Raw genomic sequence first — 21,895 nt, 5'->3', positions numbered from 1 at the left:
TGAGCTGTATGCCAAAATCATCCGTATTAAGACAATAAAAGACCTGAAATATTTCAGTTAGTGTGCAATGAATCTAAAATATATGAATGTTAAATTTTCATCATTACATTATGGAAAATAATGAACTTTATCACAATATGCTAATATTTTGAGAAGGACCTGTACTTCTGCAGATGACAGCAGTCTGTCTTGTACTGGATGTCTGACGTGTACAGAGTGAAAAGGAATGGTGAGAGTACGAGTACAGTCCCCTGTGGTGCTGCTGACTACCTGGTTAGACTCACAAAATGTGTTAATTCATAGTTTTGATGCCTTCAGTGTGAAGCTACAATATTCATAGTCATGAAAATAAAGAAAACTCTTTGAATGAGAAGGTGTGTCCAAACCTTTGGTCTGTACTGTAAGTCAAAACAAAATGAAATGTTTTAATTTAAGGTTGCCTTGCCTTGAGGTTCAAACTAAAAGTAATCACCGTCCTCTAAAGCCGCTCCACACATCTGAGCTTCAGTGTCAGTTTTCACTATTGGGGTTTGGTTCTTCCGTAGCTTTGACAGAACAGGGCCTGTAGGGGGCGTACTAACCACGTGGTAACCTTTCTAATCATGTGACCTTCTGCAGGTGATGCAGATGAAGCTGCACATTGTGGCTCTCGTGGCTCAGAGAGGACAGTTCTCAAAGATGTCAGCCTCTGTGGTTTTAGACGGCTTGGTGGATAAGATCGGAGACGTCAAGTGCGGCGGGAACGCCAAAACGGCTCTGATGGCGATTGGAGAGGTGTGCTCGCTGCCGTGGACAGCAGAGCAGGTAAACATCTCCCTGACCAACAGAAGCTCACAGATGTAGAGTCTGCAATATAGATTTTTAACACAATTTGTTTGTACATCAGGTCGTCTCCTTGGCATTTGCACAGAAGAACCCCAAAAACCAGGCGGAGTCGCTCAACTGGCTCGCTAATGCCATGAAGGAGTTTGGATTTGCTGGGTAATTTCAACACCTTTCCTAGTTAAATCCTGCCAGATTAAGTATAGTAGACATGAAATGCTGTGAAATGATTGTGAAAACTATGCAGGGTAAAACTTAGAAAGCAATGTTACAGCAGCATGTAAAACGAATCCCTGTTGGGGAAAAAATAAAGGTTTAAAAGCTGAGATAAGCTTATCCTAATGGTGGCGCACCTTAATGAAGGTTGAAACAATTAAACCTTTGTGTCACTGCTTTGCAGCATTAATGTGAAAGGCTTCATCAATAACGTGAAAACTGCTCTGGGAGCGACCAACCCAGCCGTGCGGACGGCAGCCATCACTCTGCTGGGAGTCATGTACCTGTACATGGGGCAACCGCTGCGGATGTTCTTCGAAGACGAGAAGCCTGCTCTCCTTGCACAAATAGATGCCGAGTTTGAGAAGGTACCTCCCTATAGACCTGATCAGATACCTGTAGATCTTGTCTGGAAACAACCAGGAGACTTGGTTTTTCTACCAACCCCTTATGTTCAGAACAGTGACGATGGAAAATGGTTCTTTCCCTCACAGATGCAGGGTCAGTCTCCTCCAGCTCCAATCAGATCCACCAAGAAGGCTGCAGCAGAGGAGCAAGGAGAGGAGGCCACAGAGCAGGATGAAGATGGAGGGGGAGCAGGACAGGACATAATGGACCTGCTTCCCCGAACTGATATCAGGTAACAAAGTTCTGCAGCTTCATAATGAAACAAGTTGATAAAAGCCTGGAAATCACACCTGATGTATTCTAAAAGTCAAAAGGTCTCTGATTCTTCGTCTACTTTCAATGATGGTTGGTGATCATACTTTAAGTGTGAAGAAAATAAAAGGTGCACATTTCTAGTCTTAACTTTATTATTCTTTCTACTTTAAAGAGCAAACGTAATTTCTACAACGTCTGAGTTTAGGCTTGTGATAGTTTCATTCATTTCCACGTAAAACGGATGAAGGAGGATAAACATGAGCACAGGGCACCTGAGAACATAGATGAAAATGTCATCCAAGTAATGTTGAACCTTAATTTTAATACATACAGGAAAGACTTTCAGGGCAGTTAGGAGGGAGAGGAAGTCAGGATAAATGTTTTCTGGAAGCAGCAGCTCAGCAAAACAAAATTACCCAGAAAACAAAGTAATCTGAGGCCTGTCTACCTGTAAGTTACCACAGTAGGGATGACCAACTGTAACTAAAACTGTTGACTGTTATTTCTGCTCCTACTCGTTTTTTTTGTGTGGTTTTTTTCACATCTTCGGGCCAGATTTTCAATCATGAGAGTTTTACTGCACCACACACTAAAGTGGTGAAGTAAAAATGCTGATTTACAATCAGTACGGTACAGTTTAATAACATAATATTGGAACATTGAAGGTGTATAGTGACCTGATAACACTTGACTGTGTCAGTTATTTAAAAAAAAAAGTAATTTTTGTTTTGTCTTTGTGTCAATTTCTTTTCAAAGTGACAAGATCACATCTGACCTGGTGTCTAAGATTGGAGACAAGAACTGGAAGATCAGGAAGGAGGGTCTGGATGAGGCTGCCGCCATCATCTCAGAGGCTAAATTTGTCACAGCCAGCATTGGAGACCTTCCTTTGGCCTTGAAAGAGCGACTCTGCGACTCCAACAAGATCCTGGTAAGGGGGATCATTCTGAGACTGTGAGTCTCATCTGGAAGCTGCATCACATCCTGTTTCAGCAATACTTTCAACATTTTTGTGTTTATGACAAGAAATGAACTGGGGTATTTTCACTTATGCTTCTCAATGGTTTCACTGCTTTTCCTGTTTTGGTTTTTGCTGAGGAGATCATTTTTGATCTGTTGACTTTTAATTGGATAGAGTCTTAAATCATTAATATTTCATTAGATCTCAGATCCTAGACAGAATTTAACAATGTTTTCAAAAGCTGAATTCTTAATTTTCTTCCCAAATTTCTTAACACTGATTAAACTGTCAGAGGTTGGCCTCTGAGTCCAAAGTTACCTCAGGACAAGATGTCTTTCAGAAGTGATGCCCGTCTTGTTCACGGTCCGCAGGTCCAACAGACCCTGAGTATTCTGCAGCAGTTGGCTACAGCCATGGGACCTGGACTCAAACAGCATGTAAAAGCTCTGGGATTTCCTGTCATCACCGTTCTGGGAGACAGCAAGGTATTCCCCCGCTAGCAGCGGGCAGCTGCCACTGTTTATTGGTTTCCACCAACAAATGCCTTGGGTCCTGTCAGAGTTACAGCAGTTTACTTGTAATATGAGTTATAACTGTGCTCTTGTCCATCTGCAGTCCAACCTGAGGACAGCTGCCATGGCAACCCTGCAGGCGTGGGTGGAGCAGACTGGGATGAGGGACTGGTTGGAAGGAGAAGATCTGTCTGAGGAGCTGAAGCGGGAGAATCCCTTCCTGCGACAGGAGGTGCTCTCACTCCTTCCTTTCTCCTGAAAGTTGAGATGAAGCAGATCGGACTCTAACTTGCTCTTCATCCTCAGGTGCTTGGCTGGCTGGCAGAAAAGCTTCCCAGTCTCAGGACGGTCCCTGGGGACCTGATGCTGTGTCTCCCTCAGCTATTCGCCTGCCTGGAGGACCGAAATGCAGATGTGAGGAAGAAGGCTCAGGATGCCCTGCCATCCTTCATGATGCATCTGGGCTACGACAAGATGAACAAAGCAACAGGAAAACTCAAAGTACAGAGCTGTAGAAAACCTGCAGATAATCATTGTTTGAGTGCAGATGGTTGGTTGTAACATGTTTTTCACGTCCTCATCAGCCTGCCTCAAAGGATCAGGTGGTAGCCATGTTGGAAAAGGCCAGAGCAGTGATGCCAGCTAAACCTGCAGCACCAGCCAAAACAGGAGGAAAAGGTTCTGCAGAACCAAGCAGAGCTCCTTCAGGTAGGGTCACAGAAAGCTATTGATAAAAAAGACCTTTCTAGAAAATACAGCAGTCATTGGGATGTGATATTTATCCAAGGTGGAAAAACCAAACTTTTAAGGACTACAAAGAGAAGTTAAGAGCTTTAACACAATGGTTTGCTTGGAAGCTGTAGATAGTTAGATGTTTATATCTATGTGCAGCTTCTAGGTCTGCAGCAGTCAGCGACCACTTGGACAGCAAACCTGAAGCTAAGAAAGTGAGAGGAGGTGGAGGAGCTGCTGCTAAGAAGGTACTCCAATTAATAAAACCTTTTCCCTCCTATTTATTTGATAAAAGAACCAATAAAATGTCTCTTTTCCTTGTGCAATCATGTTTCTTAAATTAATGTTCAGATTTTAATCATTCAGTCAATTTATTTGTGACCTGTTGATGTTTTCTGACCACCTGTGTACATCTGCCCTCCTCCCTTGTATGTTTTTGGTCATGCCACCTTCATGAAGTATGTTTTGATGTCTTTTATTTTTACTCACCCAGCCTCCCTCTCCCTCTGATGAGGCTCCCCCTCTCTCCAAAGAAAAGGAGTGTAATGGTAGCAAAAAGCCCCCCGTCAAAGGGAAGGCTGCTGCTGGCAGCCAACAGGTAGATGAATGCTTCTTAGTGGACACCTCAGTGGACTGCCTGTCAGCTTGGCAGATGTTAACCTCTGTCTAGCTTCTCTCACTCTAATCCTGCGGCTTCAGTCACTAATGCAGCCTCGGAGCGTTCACTCAGTTGTGTTTTAAACCTGGAGATGTCAAATCTCAGAATGTTTACAGCTGTAAAACTGAGGTCATGTGGCAGCTTTACAATATTAATGTTTGTCTGCACCGTCTGTTAACCTGCACGAAAAATCTTTCCATAATAACTCTCCTTATAGCTCCTGTTTCTTCTTTCTCCCACCTTTCTGTCCAGTTCTCATTAAAACCTCTTCTAGAGAATTAAACTTCCACGGATCTCGCATCTGTTCACTCACTGCTTCTTTCTGTTTGTTTCCATCAGGGTCCAGCTGGCAAGAAACCTGCAGCTAAAGGCCTGAAGGATGATGAGGATAAGTCTGGGCCGATCTTCATCCTCATCCCCAGCGCCAAGGAGCAAAGAATCAAAGAGGAGAAGCAGCTGAAGGTAGCCTGGTTGTTCTGGTGGTTATTGGCATATATATAAACAAACTGTCCAAACCCAGCCAGCCATGTCGAATGTCGCTGTTTACTTCTTACGGTCAGGTATAAGACTAAAGTTGGCTGACCTTACTGAAAACAATGTATCTCAATTCTATATATGCATACAACAAGGATCTGCTTAGACAGCAATAAATGTTCATCAGTTAAGTGCCTTGCCTTCAGGCTCTGTATGCCTGTGATGTTTGGTTGCAGCAGCTGTTTGCTGATCTGAAACGTACTTAGAAGATAAAGAGGTGATGAGTTTGTAAATTCATGAAGAATCTACGACTAAGTTGTAATGTGAAAACAAAAGAAAAACAGTATTTTTGACAATTATCTACTTCTTATCTGAGGTCTATGTTTACTTCGAACCTGAAGCAGAATTACATTAAAACTATTTTAACAGAAGTCATGTTATGGCCACATTTATGAAAACTATTGAACATCGCGTTTTTTCCTTAATATCGTGCAGCCCTGATTTTTAATGAGGGAAAACCGCGTTGAATCTTCTGAGATACTAATTAAAACAATCATGTCCACAAGGATTGTGCATCATAATAGATTTCATGTTTGAAACAAGGCAACAGCTACGGCATCTGTGTTGTTTGCGTTCTCTGGAGAAATGATCCTTTAAAAATCTTTGCTTCAAAGCTGACTTAAGTGATTATAATTCAGTTTTCAGTGTCACCACTTTGAATTAATCACAAGTTATGGCTGTAGGACACTGAGTTTTATTCCCGATCCAAGCTCTTCATGGGTGAACATAACTGCATCTTCTTCCTGTCGAGTAGGTTGTGACTTTATATGTGAAAGACTCATCCTTTAGTTTTATTGCTGTAAATCACGTTGTTGAAGCTCTTTTATCCCACACTCTCTGAGGCTCTCAAAGGTATCGCTTTCATTCCGTTTCCAAAGCAGTAAAGGTTCTGCAGTAAGGAGATCCATCTCACTGTTCATGTCAGCAGAGTAGTTTACCTTAAATGCACGGTAATGACAAAAGGTCAGGGTAATGTAAAAAGGTTTAGATTCCAGGATCAGAAGATTTAGGGTAGCACCTGTTTAGATGATCCTGGATGTGTGTTATGTTGGCATCGCTTTCTGTGGTCTCAGGTTAGCCTGGTCAGGTGCAGATGGCGCTCTGAGTGAAAACAGATCACGGCGTCAGTGACGATGATCTAACAGCAAATGTTTGTGCCACAGATCCTGAAGTGGAACTTCATCACACCTCGGGACGAATACGTGGAGCAGCTGAAAGCTCAGATGGCCACCTGTTTTGCCAAGTGGCTGCTGGATGAGCTGTTTCACTTTGACTTCCAGAGACACGTGAAGGCCATCGGAGTCATGATTGAGGTAGGAGGCTGCTGGACCCGCTACTGCAGGCTGGGCTGCTTTTAGGAGACCAGGTTCTGCAACTAACTAATGAAATCTATCTGACAGAGGTTGAATAGTGAGAGCGATGCAACCATTGGCTGTCTGGACCTGATCCTGAAGTGGGTCACGCTCCGCTTCTTCGAGACAAACACCACGATCCTGATGAAAGTGCTGGAGTATCTGAAGCTGCTGTTCACAATGCTCAACACAGAGGGCTACCACCTCACAGAGTACGAAGCAAACTCCTTCGTCCCCTACCTGATACTGAAGGTACGCATACATGGATCTCTTTAATGAGGAATACTTTCTGAGGGTTCTTTCATCAAAGCAGTTTCAGGTCCTAATCAACGCTTGGAGAACCAGAACCAAGTCTGAGTCACGTTCTGCCTGTAAAGCAACTACCTAAACTAGGTGAGGCTTCCTGTAGCGCTGTTGTCATCCAAGTAAGCCAGTCCTGGGGTGGACCACACACAGAATGTGTCTGACGGGACATGGCAAGCCCAACTAAACCATGTCTGCAACAACCTATACTATATACTATTATAACTGTTTATTTTCTGTGAATCCTCAGCTAGAGTTGTGCAATGATTAAAAACATGACATGCATGTTATGCTCAGCCTGCTGTACAGATGAGATTCTTTCAATTCTGATTTATAAGCTTTTTATTTTTAAACATGACGTTTCTGAACACTTCTCAACCCTGTGCAGCTGATCCCTGGTCAGTGTTTATAAATGAGTGTTCCCAGTGTTGTGATTATGAATATATTATTTTATATTGAATATTAATATTTTATCTAATAATATTTGGGTCTGTTAAGGGTTGTCCTGTGAATACCAGCCCAGTAAGGCGATGGTATTAGGACAAAATAGAAAGGTGTGAGACGAGCTCAGGCATTATTAAACAGCATAAACTCTGTACATCTATGGAATGAATTCACACAATTTCTTAAAATACAAGAATTTATTAACAAAAATAAGTCAACTCAAAGTCAAACATATTTCAATCAACAAACTCTTTACTATGCTAAAATAATCCAACTAAACTACCAATCAGAATTAAAGAATAACGAAGACTAATGGGCTATGTACAATATAAATAAGTTGATTAAAGATGATTGAAAATTATGACCAAAAGAGTGATGCAACATTACCAAGCAATGTTTATGTTTGAGAACCAAGGATTATCTTGAAGAATCTGGAATTTAAGTTAAGCAATAATTGATATACCTTCAAACAACCATTCACAATGCAAAATCAGATAAAATATTACTTTAATAAAATAATATTTTAAAGAATGCTGAATAAAACCAACCTTCTGGATGACCAGTTCTCAACGGTGTTTAATTAGCTGTCTTTATATATTAAAATCATATTTAAAGAAATATTATTTTGAATAAGAACCACATCTTTGAGAAATGGGCTTAATTGTGTTGCTTAGTTATGAAGTTTAATAAAATATTTAGGGAAATATTATTTTACTAGATTGAAAACTAAGCCTTTTTGGGTAAAAGATCTTAAGCAGGCAAGCAGGTGTTCTTTGCTGTCAGCGGTTGGAGTTAACAAAAGATGCTTATAGCTTATCATCAGAATCAAACAAATACCTTTTAAAATTCCACTAATAAAAGTGTTAAAATGCATAAGCGCGGACGGCGCGTTATGGCCGATCTTCTGTGTTTAAAATCACCCTTTTAAATAAAGTTTGTCTTAACTTAAAAAAAAAAACAGAACATGTGCTGAGCAGATAATCTGCTAGCACTAAGATGGTTGAGTTTTCAACACAAACAAAACCAAACGTCATAAAACCAAAAATGTTTAGATTATTTCATTCTAAACTACTTCTCTCTCTGCCCAAAAACACAACCTCTACGTGAACCTTGCTGAGGAAAAGTTGTCCGGGCGACGAAGTTGAAGAAAGCATCCACAGTGAGCAAAGGGTTACCTTGCTAACCTCCGTAGCTGTGGGGTGGGGCGCCTTGTTCTGTCGGCCGGCCAAACTGCACGTTACTGCTGTAACCACGGTGATGCGATCCCGTTGTCCTTCCTTCAGACCGGGAAAACTGCTCCACTCGGCGTCATAGAGACAGCGTCTCTGCTGGGAACTCTCTATAACACACTTTGCTTCTGTAGATCTCAGAGAGAAAGTCAAGCAACCCCGTTCATGAATGAATACCGGAAACACAAACAGTAATTCATTCCTTCTTAACTTGGTGCAAATGACCCATGATCATATGACACTCTTGGATCCAGTTTGAAGAGTTATGTCTATTTGCCAGCAAAGAGACATTGTCCAGTTCCTCTGGGGACCTGCGTGGAAGAGGTCAGTTTGTTGTCAAAACAGGGTTTTTATTCGGACAGTGACGTCACGGGAAGTCCGCTGTTATTCCCTGTTTCTGGCTGTCCTGGAAGTAGGTTAATGCGATTTATTTTGAAAGTTCCAGAAAAGCTCGTACTGGCCCTTCATGTTGTAACCCATGGCTGTGGTCCCAACATCAGGTAACGTGAATAGTGTCCACTGGGAGCATTTGCTGCTGGGAGACTTGGCCCAACTGGCTAAATATTACATTAGGATGTGAAATGGAAATTCTCAATACCTAGAATATATTGGCCAACAGTTATTGTGCTCCAAACAGTCCTCTGCAATATGTATATTGCTTGTACTGCTATTAGGATGATAATATATTCATGAGATATTGTGCAGCCTTTGTTTTTATCAGATATTTTTGCCTGTTTTTCTATTTTCCTTTTAAAGTGGTTTTATTGTTGCCATTTACTGTTCAGCTTGTCATTTAGAATGAGGTGCTGAGATTTGTTTGTTTTCCTAAGGTGGGAGAATCGAAAGATGTCGTTCGTAAAGACGTCCGGGCCATCCTCGCCATGCTGTGCAAAGTCTATCCAGCTTCAAAGCTCTTCCCTTTCCTAATGGATGGGACAAAGTCCAAGAACTCCAAGCAGAGAGCAGGTAGGTCTGAACTTGGTTCTGAGATGGTGTCTCAAGCTTCAAACTCGTGGGGGGGGCGAAACAAACACTAGTTGGTTTGGACTTAAATCTGCTTACCAATTTATTTCATGCAATCAGGAGTGAAAGCAAGACTGTATATAAGGCACAGAATACAGCTCTGCCAGCTGATTGGTTGTCCTGTAAAATGTTAGGCGTGGCTTATTAGCCATTGATGATCGTGGTCTGTGGGCCGTTAATGGATTAACCATCTGTTCATGCTGGTTTTAGACTAGGAAAGGACTCGTGAACATCGTAAAGGTCATGATGGGGAGCGTCTTGACTTTAAAGGGGACATATCATGCTTTTAAATCCTTCCTTTTCACCCTAAATCATTCAGTTGTGGTTTATATAAAGTGGAACTGCAATGCTTAGGTTCTTGTAGCTCTACAGGCTCCAATTGTCCTCCTGTTCTGAGGTGCGTCTGAGAGCAACTCGTTTTGGTTTAAATGCTGCTGAGGCACTTCACAACCCGCCCCCCTCCAGGTCAAAGAGCGCTGCACTTTAACCCGTTCGGCCATTTTTGTAGTTTGATAACAATTATCTAGCGCCGCAGAAACGAGACCAAAACGGCAAAAACAATGAAAATTGTTTATATAATAATATTGAAAACGCGCAGAACATATCGCTAACATAAGCAGAAGGCACGATGCTACTGCTATTAGAACAATGGCCAGGACGTCATATCAACACACAATAAATTCATGTCTAAAATAAAGTTTGTTATTTACAGCTTATCGCTTTGCTGTGTTGTCTTTGCCATAGACAGAAGGAACTGAGCCCTTAATCAGATGAAGCCTTTCTTGGTACCGGAGGTGGTTGATGAAGAACCAGTTCTTGAACACAGCATCTCCTAACCAGTGCTTCATGCAGAGGAAGAGGAATTTCTCCTCTGATGTGGGAACATTTCCATGAAAAATAACATTTAACCAGGCACTTCAAAGAGGTTCTGATGCTGGGGGACGGTGTAATGAACTGCGTGGGTTAAAAGACCCAACAACGGAACCGAACTTATCTTCTTTCAGCGTAGGCATACTTGAGATTGGACCAAAAAAATCACAGCGAGAAATAAAAATAAAGGATATGCGAAATTTATCAGCTGCAAGTCCATGAACTTATTTAGCTGTTCTGGAGCAAATGCTGTGACGTAACGGTTGGAAAAACCTAACGAATAATAGAGAAAACTAAAGGCACTGAAAAATATGACCCGAACAGAATATAAGGATTTCTCCGCAACACCTGGAGAGACTAAATTCAACTTTTCTGCACTTCTACAGACTCCAAGTAAACAACAAAATGTATTTAAAGGCTAAAAAAGTGTGTTTTGCATGAAATGTCCCCTTTTTAAAAGACAAACACAGATCAATGTTAACGGTGAAGTCTTCAGATATTCATCTGTCATTTTTTTAGGTCTTATTTTTACAGCGCTGCCTTGAAAAAGACGCTGAAACATTTGAGCGTCCGCTCAAAACGTGTTCAGATAAATGTAAACGTGAAACTCTGATTGGAGGACAGGAGCTAACCTTTGTATTGATTTATTTTTGCTCCATACTGAATGTGTTTCTTCCTCAGAGTGTTTGGAGGAGTTGGGCTGTCTAATTGAGGGTTATGGGATGAATGTGTGCCAGCCGACTCCGGCCAAATGCCTGAAGGAAATTGCTGTTCACATCGGAGACAGGGATACATCAGTCCGAAACGCAGCCCTGAACACGGTGGTGGCCGTCTACAACGTCTGCGGGGAACAAGTCTACAAACTCATTGGAAATGTAAGAGAAAAAAGACACAAACCTCTGAGACAGAAATGCACTCCACAGCTTCGCTCTGAGGCTGATTTCTTTTATTTTTATTTATTTTTTTCAGCTATCTGAGAAGGACATGAGCATGCTGGAGGAGAGGATCAAACGATCGGCAAAGAAGACGCCTGCAGCTCCGGCTAAGCAGAGCGCCCCCGAGAAGACGCAGAGGGAACACCCGACAAACCCCAACGCCACCTTCCTCCGAAAACCGGTGCAGGAGGACCCTGCCAAGCTCAAGTAGGTCCCTGCTTATTACAGGAGAACAGTAAAACATGCTCACTGTAAATTTTATCCACGTTAATATAAATTTTCTTTAGGATACTGGCTTCAGATAATATCCATGACTTTACTCACACATTTTTTATTTGTCAAACACTGACCTTCAACGTGAATCTGTGCGACATAAATGACCAATATTTATGAAGCTCTGCCTTTAACCAATGGAAACTCATTGATTGCTGTAACTTTATGGCTTTAATAAGTTTGATTGGGTAATATATGGACCAAAGCTTGGTCGGATAAAAGCCTTTTCATTTTGATTTTATCTTTATGATAAATTCTTGGGTGCATCAAAGCAGTGTTTAAAACGGTAAGATCAGAGTCTAATCCTAGTTATAAGCAACGACTAAGAAATAAACTACAAAGACCTTGTAGCAGTAGTGGTTCCAGAGTGAACTGACACTTGGTGCTTGCTTTAGAACCGTTAAACAGTTAAATATCTGGTTAAGGTAGCAAATATGGGCCCCATCTGGAGGGAAATGAGGTAAACTAGACGCGGAGTTCTTGTTTCAATCTTAAAATATAGATCGATCTGTGTCCAGTATCACCACCTGCAGGTTAGATTTGCAGCTCCTGGCCGGAGTTTGTGAAACGGGTATTACCGAAGAGAATATTTTAATGACATTCTATGAGGAAACAAACAGATTTTTACACCAGGTTTTGTTGTAGCTTAAAACAGCACCCTTGAGGGCCAGTTAATACAGTATCTGCAAAATGATTTGATTTGGGGTAAACAGAAACCACCACTATGCTCTGAGAATAAAATAGTCTAACATTCATTAATACTGATACTGCTCTTGTTTATGCATTGACTTTTTATTTTTTATTTTCCAACCTAAAATATAAATTAAACTATAAATTACAAGTTTAAAAAACAGAGATGGTGGTTAAAATAAATCTGTGTGGCAAGATAAAAAAGAGCCCAACTTTTCTGTTAGGTGCTACATAAAATATGACAAAGTTCATATTTTTCTCTCTAAGCTTTGTAGTGTCTCTGTTTAGAAGTTTGTTCTGAAACTCTACACGTTTCTGACCTTTCCAGCTGTTTACCACCAGCATGCTGACCAGCCTCCTCTTTCTTTGTTTGCCTGAAACTAATCTCTCCTCATCCTGATTTCTGAGCCGTTGCATGCTGGGTTGCTCTCACAGGTGCTCGTTCAGCCTGCACATTAAATCATGTGCAGTGTGTCTGTGAAACCAACCTGCCTCTGGTTGTCTGTCTGTCTCCTAACCCTTCATCTTTCTTCCTGTGTGATCTGCTCTGCCTTCCTTCCTCTCTGGAGCAGAATAATGTATCGCACGTATAGAATGTGAGTACAAGTCCTCCTCCTCTCTGCTGTGTGTCATCGCTGTGAAAAAAACCCTGAGTTCACCCTAATGCTCGTCATACGTGGCTTTAACGAACAAAAACCCGCTGTGGGCTTTGAGTTTTAGTCGTGCTGACACAGGACGGCAGGTGAAGCACCAGACTAATGTTCAAAACGCTCAGCTGTCACTTTCCATCATTCCTCCTCTTCCTCAGTCGCTGTTTGTGTTTGAGAAGACCTGAGAATCGGATCAGACCAGCTACTGGGTTGTCTGGGTAAAGATTATTCTGGGCTTTTATTGTGGTTCTTGTTTCTCAGACTGTTTCAACAAGCAATAAGGTCTATTTTACTGCTTGTTTTTGATCCAGTTTCTGCAGGCTACATGAAAACCTTTTTGTCAGTGTTCCTCATCCAAATCGGTGAAGATGTGGAGGACTGATTTTGCTGCTTTGAATCACAAATGTCCTGCAGAATCTGCCTGGCGGCACCGTTTTCACATATGGTCTGTAGGCATTTTGTTTTCTTCATGTGGCTCAGTGAGAACTGATCGCTGGTGGTGTACCAGATGTTTTTGGGGCCTTCAGAGAAATGCCTTTATTGGGTCTCCATTGATTGATCTCAGTGTTGTTGTGACTGCTCTTCTCCTCCGTTGTGTATCACAGAGACTGATTCTCAGAGCTGGAAATGCTCTGCAGCTGCTCTTCACAGCATGCAACTCTTTAAGGTCTCTGATAAGCTGCTCCTTGCATAGTAATGATTTAAAGGGCCAGAGTGTAATGATCAGTGACCTGGCAGACAAGTTACTAATGCCTCTATTCCATTCACGGTTCCAGCATCGCACGGCTCCCCTCTGCTCAGTCTCTTTCTGCTCCGCATGAAACCTGTTGTTTCCATTGATTCGCTGACGGCTTGCGTTATGGCGTGAAGCCCCGCCTCCAGCCGTCAGCGTCTCTATTAACCCTTACTGACTTATGGCTCGGTGTCGACCAAACATGAGAAGTTCCAAGTAAAAACATGCAAAGTAAAAGTAACACTTTGTCCTTCAACAGTGATTTCCAGCCACAACTTTCAGTTTGACTCGTTTCGGCCGTGGTGGTCCTTAATATTTTTCTAGTCCATCTTGGTTTTTTCTTGGCACTGCGGTGTGCAGTAAAATCCGTGACTTGTCCTTCTCTACCTTGGCGAACACCTCATGTCGCTGACCGCCAGCTGATCACAGTCATGCCCAATCAATGAACAGCAGTCTGTTCACATTTGGGACCTGCTCCTGCTGCCAAGGAGGGACCAAGAATCCAGTACCGGGCTGGAAAAGCCTGTAATGGAAATGGTCGCAGAATGGTCCGAGTGGAGATTTTTTTTTTTTCTTTTTAACATATCTGAATTTTTGATTTACTTATTTATTTTGCTGTTCTGTAACTTTGAGCTGAGCTCAGATATAGATCTTTATTCTTACACACTGGATCTGGGGTTTGACTCTTGTCAAAACGGGAGACAGAACCAGAACTTCATTTCTAAGTGTATTAATTTTTACCCTTATTAAGCCTGCAGTTATCTTCAGGTTCAGCAGATGTTTTTTGTTTCATTAAATCCTAGCTGGTTTTTATGGAAGCAAACAGATGATCCAGTTTTAGGAAACGCTTCACTGCTTATTGTGTTCATGTTCCCTTTGTGGTCTTTGTAGCGCATAACCTCTTGTAATCGATTCAACCACGTTGTTTTCTGAGATCAGTGCTGATCGGCTCCAGTTCAGACGGACCAGCCCAACCGTAGCCTGGTTAATGATGACCTTTCCACACATCTTCACTTTGAAACAACTTCTTATGATTATGAACTGCAGGGTTTCTACCCCTAAGTTTCTTTTGCCGCTTTCCAGAAAAGCAAAACTGAATTCTTCCTAAAACTTCAAAAGCAGTTTCAGATTTAGCATTCAGATTCAGAGAAGATGCAGTTGGCCGCTTTAGTGTTTGCAGGCTCCTGCAGCATCTCCGTTGTCATGGCCGGCTGTGTCTCAGATGACAATTAAGGACGATTCCTTATCGTTTTGAACACACACATTAACCTCGGACATCCCATAACTTGGTTCCTCTTAGATGCCAGAAAGAACCATAACCAGCAGAGAGGTGATTCTTTATGAATGTGTTGATGTCTGGTAGTCCAGACTGGAGCTAAAACAGCACTGATCATCAAATAACTGAACTAACTGGGTTCCTGTCCACCTTCCTCTGCTCCCTTCATCCATCCAGTCAATCCCGTCAGAACGCCCAGCACAGCGACCATCCCTCCATCCCCAAGGAGTTCCAGTTGGACCTGGACATGATTGAGCAGGATCAGAACAGTGTGTGCGAGCTGCCGGATCTGGTCCAACACAAGCTGGACGAGCTGCTGGAGCCCCTTATGATCCCGGAACCAAAGTAAACTCCCCCACTGATCCTATGTGACCCCATTATCTCAGAAAGAAACTTTAACTGGTTTAATATTCCTGTTCATGTTTTCCCTCCAAGGATCCGCTCGGTCTCTCCACACTTTGACGACCTTCACAGCAGCACCGCCTCCACCATCAACTTCGTCATCTCTCAGGTGGCGAGCGGTGACATCGGCACCAGCATCCAGGCGCTGGCTCAGGTACCGTTTCTGGATAAATATAAAAAATGACTGAGGACAATATTTGTAACTCCAGATTTGTTTCCTGGACCCTTCGTCCAAATGTTGCGGCTGTCCTTCATTCCTCCCTTTCTTCTACGTCATGGTAAACTTTAGCATTTTATTCTGTAAAATGAACACAATGGGCTGAAATCTCTGGAAGGTTTAGTCTGAAGAAAGTCTATCTTTATAGCCTTTATATGTGAAAATGAGTAGAAACCCTGGTTGGTTCTGTTCTCTGGATCAATGGATGGTGCATCTTTAACAGAAAATCCTAAAGATAATAAGGATATTTTGTAAAACTGTTGGATGTTTGGCTTCAGACTAAATATTCACTTGGATCTTCTGTCATTGGACCTCTCCATCATGACCTCCTCTTCAAGCAGTTTTTCTCTCCTGCCTTCGTCTTTCCACAGATCGATGAGGTTCTGCGTCAGGAGGACAAGGCCGACGTCATGTCTGGACACATCGACCAGCTGCTCATCGCCACCATCATGCAGCTGAGGCTCATTAACAGCACGCACCTAGCAGACGACCGCGTGGACAAGAAGGACCTGATCAAGCTGTACAGCTGCATCATGGGAAACATGCTGTCTGTGAGTGCACATGTGGAGCGATGCCCTGCAGCTTGGCTGACAGGCGAGCGGTCACGGTGAGGCTCTAACCTGCTTCTCCTCCCGTCAGCTCTTCTCCATGGAGACTCTGGCCAAGGAGGCATCCATGGGCGTGCTGAAGGACCTGATGCACAGCCTGATCACGCTGATGCTGGACAGCAGAGTGGAGGATGTGGAGGATGGAACCCAGGTCATCCGGTCCGTCAATCTTCTGGTGATCAGAGTTCTGGAGCACTCTGATCAGACCAACATGTTCAGGTTGGTAAAAACAGATCCTTGGTGATCTGTAGTGAAGGTCGTGCTCCACTCAGCAGGGATGGGTACCTTTCACATTTGAATCGATGTGGTACCGATGCTCGGTACCTGGGAATTGATACTGGTATTCAAAGGTACCAATTTGTAGTACTTTTGTGTGTGTTTGTGGTAATTTGTTATTTCCTTTTAAAAATGAAATCTTAAAATTTTTCAATTTAACATTTATTTCTCAATATATAAACTTGAATGAATATATCAAAACAACATCCAGCTGTTTGTAGTGTAACATCTCAGTTGTTTCAAACATTTCTTCTCCCATGTTGCTGGCTGCAGACGAGTCGCTAAAGGCTGCAGGCGTGCTAATGGCGCCGAATGCAGGAGTTGTAGCCGTAGATCGGAGGCCAACAAAAATTGCTCTTCAGCCTTGAGAAAAATCTTGTGGTTAACCAGGTGCTTCCTCCAATTAGAAGTTTTCCCGCCGCTGGCCTTGCACTTTGCATTACAAATGATGCAGCGAGTGTAATCTGCATGTTGAAAAGTGGAGCCATACTTTGGAGCGCTTTTTACCAGCTATGCTTTGTTGACGGTACCAGTGGCTCCTGACGTCCTTACGTTACTGTGGTGCAATGCTGTGTTCATGGAAAATCGCCCACTCTTCCACTCCCTCAGTGTCACAATGATGCGTTTAGGTGCCGAAACATGGTACCGTTTGATTTTACGTGAATAGGTAATCAGTAGTATCGACGGAATTCGGTCAGTACCTATAAAAGTACTGAATTCGGTACCCATCCCTAATTGTTAACCTGGAGCCATCCGCTAAAGAGGTGCCGACCCAAACTTGTCACAATGTGTTTTAAACGTTCAGTTTGACCCATTCCTTCCTGCATCCACAGCGCTCTGCTGGTTCTGCTCCAGGACACGTTGGTCTCGACGGCTGGTTCTCCTAAAGTCTCCGAACTCGTAATGAAGGTGAGCTCCAGAGCCAGTACCACTGCTGATCCAGCTGATTGGTCATTCCTCTATAACCGTTTGTGTCCCCTCAGTGTCTGTGGAGGATGATCCGCTTCCTTCCAGAGAACATCAACAGCCTCAACCTGGACCGGATCCTGCTGGATGTCCACAACTTCATGAAGGTTTTCCCGAAAGAGAAACTGAAACAGCTAAAGACCGATGTTCCACACCGGACCCTGAAGACCCTCTGTCACACGCTTTGCAAGCTCACCGGGGCCAAGGTAACCCTGAAACAGGCTTTTGAAGCAGGAGTTTGGGAGGAGAAGTTATGGAAAACCATCATGTCCTGAATTGTGACATCCAGGTGAATGTATTATTCCTGCAGGTATTTTATTGATTTTCCATTCTTTACTGGGTTTCCGAACAGATTCTGGACCATCTGTCCATGATAGAAAACCGGAACGAGTCGGAGTTGGAGGCCTACTTGAGACGAGCTGTCAAACACTCAGGAAACCTGTCGGGAATGAAGAACGACCGTGGCAATGAGAAGGCCACCCATGGCATGGTGAGCGACACACAACAAACCTCAGAGTCCACGTGGAACAGGCTGTCCTGAATCCTGCCCAGAACTCTTAATCCACCCTCTGGTCCTCAGATTCTTCTTCCTGATTTCCAGGTCCAACTCTGGACTTATTGATTTTTTAGCGTTTATTAACTCTCCTTTTTAAGAACCTGTCTTTATCACTAGATCAATAGAAGACCTCAGAAGGCTAAAACTTGGTCCTTGAGAAGGTCTGTCTGTCACTCTGCTTGTAATTTACATAAAACTGTCTCAAAAATGGCCACAGCAAGGATCATGTCTCCACCTTACGTCAGTGGACCAGCCTGGACCTCAGGACAACTAGACGCGAAAGATCAGTAGATCAGAGGTCTGGAAGGCTCATAGGGCTGCAGGAGGTCAGACAGGTAAACAGGAGCCCGACCATTCAGGGCCTTATAGGTGATCAATAAAACCGATCCAGTGAAGGGAGGCAAGGAGTTGGGAGATATTTTCACGCTTTTTTGTTGGTGTTAAGAGACGAGCTGCAGTGTTCTGAACTAACTGCAGTGGTGAGAGGCCGGTCCAATTAACACCAACATGCAGAGTTCCAGTTATCCAGTTGGGAGCCGACGAAGGTGTAATTCACCTGAGAATCATTAAATAATAAAAATGTGTTTTATTTGTAGATAAAAGTCTCAGTTTGAAAAATTATCTTTTTACTACAGAATTAAACAATTTCTCAAAGTTAACATTCAAATCATGGATCACCCTAAAATAATTTTATGTTTCAAACTGCTCCAGGCTAATGGAGCATAGAAATGGAAAATAATGGGTCCAAGAACTGATCCTTGGGGAACTCCACATGCGAGAGGAGCTGAGGGGGAAAAAGATTCCAGGAGGCTTAAGGAGGAACTTCCACTGGACAAATGAGACCTAAACTAGTCCACTGCTGGACTTGAGTGGTACCAACACAGATGGATGTAGTGACGTCATGCTGGTGTCACTGACCCATAATTCCTGTTCAAGAGATAACTGGGCTTTCAGTTCACAGAACATTTGTTTAATGTGTACATGCAGAGATTAAAATAAAATGTCTTGATATTCCTGTTTAAAGCCCTGGCATGTTTGTCCTGTAGAGGTTTAATGTGTTGACTAACTGGTGTCTGCTGGGTTACAGGATGACCGCATGTCCAAGGCGAAGGTCAGCGACATCCTGTCTGAGATCTTTAAGAAGATCGGATCCAAGGAGAACACCAAAGAGGTCGGCTGCTGGCTCAATGTTTTGTTTTTGCAGTTTAAAAGTCGGACTCCAGACCTGATTTATTTTAATCTGGGGAAACTGGTTTCCTTCTCAGGGACTGACTGAGCTGTACGAGTACAAACAGAAGTACTCTGATGCAGATCTGGAGCCTTTCCTGAAAAACACGTCACAGTTCTTCCAGAGCTACGTGGAGAGGGGCCTCCGGGTGATCGAGTCCGAGCGGGAGGGCAAACCTCGGATCCCGAGCACCACAGGTCTTTATTCATTTAAACGTTGAGCTGCAGTCGGTCAGCCAGGAGAGTGTTTAACGTCGCTTTGTGTTTGCAGTGATCCCCCAGCACGGCATTGACTCCAGCATCAGCAGCAGCAATAACGAGGAGTTGAAACCTGCCGTTTACTACGAGAGGCTGAAAATCCTCCGGCAGAGGCAAGGCCTGGAAAACACCTCCAGGGTCAGTCCAAACATCTGTCTCATGGTTCTGATTTCATGATGCTACATGGTTCATACACAGCCCGGAGCAATTCCTATTCTCTCTTTCTGAAAGTGGCATCCTTTCCTCCACCCAGCTCTTCATCCTTTCACCTGTTCCTCCATTGATCCATATTCTGTCCTATCATCTCTGTCCATTCGTCCATCATTCTTCTGTTGTCCATCCTTCTCAATCTGTCATTCATCTTCTATTGTCTTCAGTCCTTTCATTCATCTGTTCTGTCCATCTGCACATTATCCATCCTTCTCTCATCCTATCTGTTCATTCAGTCTTTTGTCTGTTATCTGTCCCCCAGCCTGTCCATCCATTATTCACCCTTGTTGTCCATCCATCTGTCCTCTTTTCAGGGTTTTTTTGCAGCTTTTGTATGTAAAACCAGACCCCTGTCGAAAAATCTTCCTTAAAGTAACTGAGATATTTGTAGATTTAAGTCTGGGGACATTTAACATATTGACCTGAAGAATGATGTTACATGAATCCTCAGGACTAATAAATCATCTGAATCTGAGCAAATCTGACATTAACTCCATTCTTAAACGGGTCTGAAATGATTGAAATGTTTTTCTGGCTGCTGCCGTTAATCTCATCTTCCCTCTGACGGACCAGGGTCTCGGAGGCAGCGAGGACGAGCCTCCGCAGCGGCCGGCCATCTCCTCCCTGCTGTCCTCAAAGCCGCCTGTGGCCTCGTCCACGGACATGCTCCACAGCAAGCTGTCGCAGCTCAAGGAGTCCCGGGAGCTGTACCAGCAGGAGCACAACACATATTCCAGCTCGCCCAGTCGCTCACACACCCGCTCCGCCTCGCCCGCCGCCAACCTTGACGACCTGAAGAAACGTCTGGAGCGGATTAAAAGCAAGAGGCAATGAGGCGGCTCCCTGGTTGACCCGCTGCCCTTTCCGTTCCCTCTGCACAGACTGAAGGAAGGCGACGTCCTCCACTCCTCATCCTCACATGCAGCCTGGCTCCGCCCACTGTGCCTGTGTGATGAAAACATTTAACGAACACGTCCAGAAACCCTTCAGCTCATCTGTTCATCAGGTTGAGAGTCTGTATTATAATCATGATGTTTCTAACCTGCCATAAGTCTGTAAATATTTAACCTTCATCTCTCACAGCACCCTCTGCAGGTGGGTTTAGGTTGCATCGGGCTGTAGATACTTTTAGAGTCCTCATTAACACATCATCTGTTCAGCAGGAGTGCAGAGCCAACCCGCAGGTCGATTCTGGTTCCGACTCGCTCGGCTCTCCATCCTCCGTCTTTGTGGCTTGAAGAGCATGACATGTCTGTGGCTGTTTTTATGTTGGTGTAAATAAAGTTTGTTTTAATAAAACTGCAGTTTCCCTTCCTCACCATTTGACGACGGCGAGCCTGTGACTCAGCTGTTCGGTGACAGGATCCAATAACCTGTTTTTGTATTTAATTCAGACCTCCGAACTGCAGCCATCTTTTTGTTGCGGTCACTGTATAATCCATCGTGGAAAACCTTAAATAAAATCTTTTTTAACAACATTTGATCAGGTTTCTATTTTTCAGTCACTGCTAAAAGCTTTTCAGCTCATTCTTGACTGTCAAAAGCTAAATTTAAAGGTCTGACTGTAAACATTTAAAATTAGGGAGGTTTGGGTTCGCAGCCCTGGAAACGGAAGTTACGTATGTAACTACGGTTCTATGAATCCCGGATGACCGCCAGAGGGCGGTGCTGAAAGTATTGAATGTTCCCTCCGTGCACGCGCAGTTCGAGTAATTATACCAACAGAGTCACACCTGTGACACCGGATGACCACAGAGGCTATATATGCCTACGTAATCCGAGGCTCTGTTCCTACAGAATCTTCTCGCGGAAGCAAGGACTCTGAGTGATTCTCTGGCGGTCATCCAGGATTCATAGAACCGTAGTCGCATACGTAACTTTTGTTCTATTTCATCCCTACTGATCGCCAGAGGGCGGTGCTGAAAGCACTGAATGACTAATATCAACCATGTTACGAGGAATCCTGAACACATACCTCACTGAGAGGGCCCAGCGGAGCCTCACAAAAGAACTTGGATGAGGGGCAGACACATTAACATTGTAGAACCTGGCAAAAGTGCTTGGGGAAGCCCATAATGCAGCAGCACATATGGCCTCCAGTGGAACCCCCCTCATAGCAGCCCAGAAAGCAGAGACGCTCCTGGTAGAGTGGGCCTTCACACGGACCAGTAGCGGACGGCGTCCTGCACTGTAGGGGTGGCAGATGACATTCACATTCCAGTGGGAGAGACGTCTAGAAAAAGGGCAACCCAGCCTGGGACCGCCATAGCACAAGAAAGGCTGGTCTGAGCGTCTAACA

The 21,895-nt window shown here is 43.6% G+C and overlaps 1 protein-coding gene across 6 annotated transcripts in view; it reads left to right on the top strand.

The window, feature by feature from the left end:
* The window catches only part of ckap5 (cytoskeleton associated protein 5), a 43,064-nt gene extending 21,990 nt beyond the window's left edge, over window positions 1–21,074 (top strand). For 3 of the 6 annotated variants that reach the window (XM_047344674.1, XM_047344670.1, XM_047344684.1), the window contains exons 17-45: window positions 619–804; window positions 887–981; window positions 1,223–1,406; window positions 1,533–1,678; window positions 2,458–2,632; window positions 3,034–3,147; window positions 3,278–3,406; window positions 3,481–3,675; window positions 3,759–3,882; window positions 4,066–4,154; window positions 4,400–4,504; window positions 4,904–5,026; window positions 6,262–6,411; window positions 6,499–6,702; window positions 9,257–9,392; window positions 11,001–11,194; window positions 11,289–11,461; window positions 12,790–12,813; window positions 15,054–15,221; window positions 15,312–15,432; window positions 15,867–16,046; window positions 16,135–16,322; window positions 17,213–17,288; window positions 17,363–17,551; window positions 17,698–17,835; window positions 18,989–19,072; window positions 19,167–19,326; window positions 19,400–19,524; window positions 20,170–21,074. In XM_047344674.1, coding sequence (XP_047200630.1) covers window positions 619–804; window positions 887–981; window positions 1,223–1,406; window positions 1,533–1,678; window positions 2,458–2,632; window positions 3,034–3,147; window positions 3,278–3,406; window positions 3,481–3,675; window positions 3,759–3,882; window positions 4,066–4,154; window positions 4,400–4,504; window positions 4,904–5,026; window positions 6,262–6,411; window positions 6,499–6,702; window positions 9,257–9,392; window positions 11,001–11,194; window positions 11,289–11,461; window positions 12,790–12,813; window positions 15,054–15,221; window positions 15,312–15,432; window positions 15,867–16,046; window positions 16,135–16,322; window positions 17,213–17,288; window positions 17,363–17,551; window positions 17,698–17,835; window positions 18,989–19,072; window positions 19,167–19,326; window positions 19,400–19,524; window positions 20,170–20,430 — 4,236 coding nt within the window. In that variant the 3' untranslated portion in view covers window positions 20,431–21,074. The remainder of the gene's footprint in view (window positions 1–618; window positions 805–886; window positions 982–1,222; window positions 1,407–1,532; window positions 1,679–2,457; window positions 2,633–3,033; window positions 3,148–3,277; window positions 3,407–3,480; window positions 3,676–3,758; window positions 3,883–4,065; window positions 4,155–4,399; window positions 4,505–4,903; window positions 5,027–6,261; window positions 6,412–6,498; window positions 6,703–9,256; window positions 9,393–11,000; window positions 11,195–11,288; window positions 11,462–12,789; window positions 12,814–15,053; window positions 15,222–15,311; window positions 15,433–15,866; window positions 16,047–16,134; window positions 16,323–17,212; window positions 17,289–17,362; window positions 17,552–17,697; window positions 17,836–18,988; window positions 19,073–19,166; window positions 19,327–19,399; window positions 19,525–20,169) is intronic. The other 3 variants (XR_007035016.1, XM_047344705.1, XM_047344696.1) reach the window with 3 other exon arrangements.
* Window positions 21,075–21,895: the final 821 nt, after the last annotated feature.

Source organism: Girardinichthys multiradiatus, chromosome 2 (genome assembly GCF_021462225.1).
Source record: "Girardinichthys multiradiatus isolate DD_20200921_A chromosome 2, DD_fGirMul_XY1, whole genome shotgun sequence".
NCBI lineage: Eukaryota > Metazoa > Chordata > Actinopteri > Cyprinodontiformes > Goodeidae > Girardinichthys > Girardinichthys multiradiatus.
The sequence above is the reverse complement of the archived record's forward strand: the minus strand, read 5'-3'. Positions and strand labels throughout refer to the sequence as shown.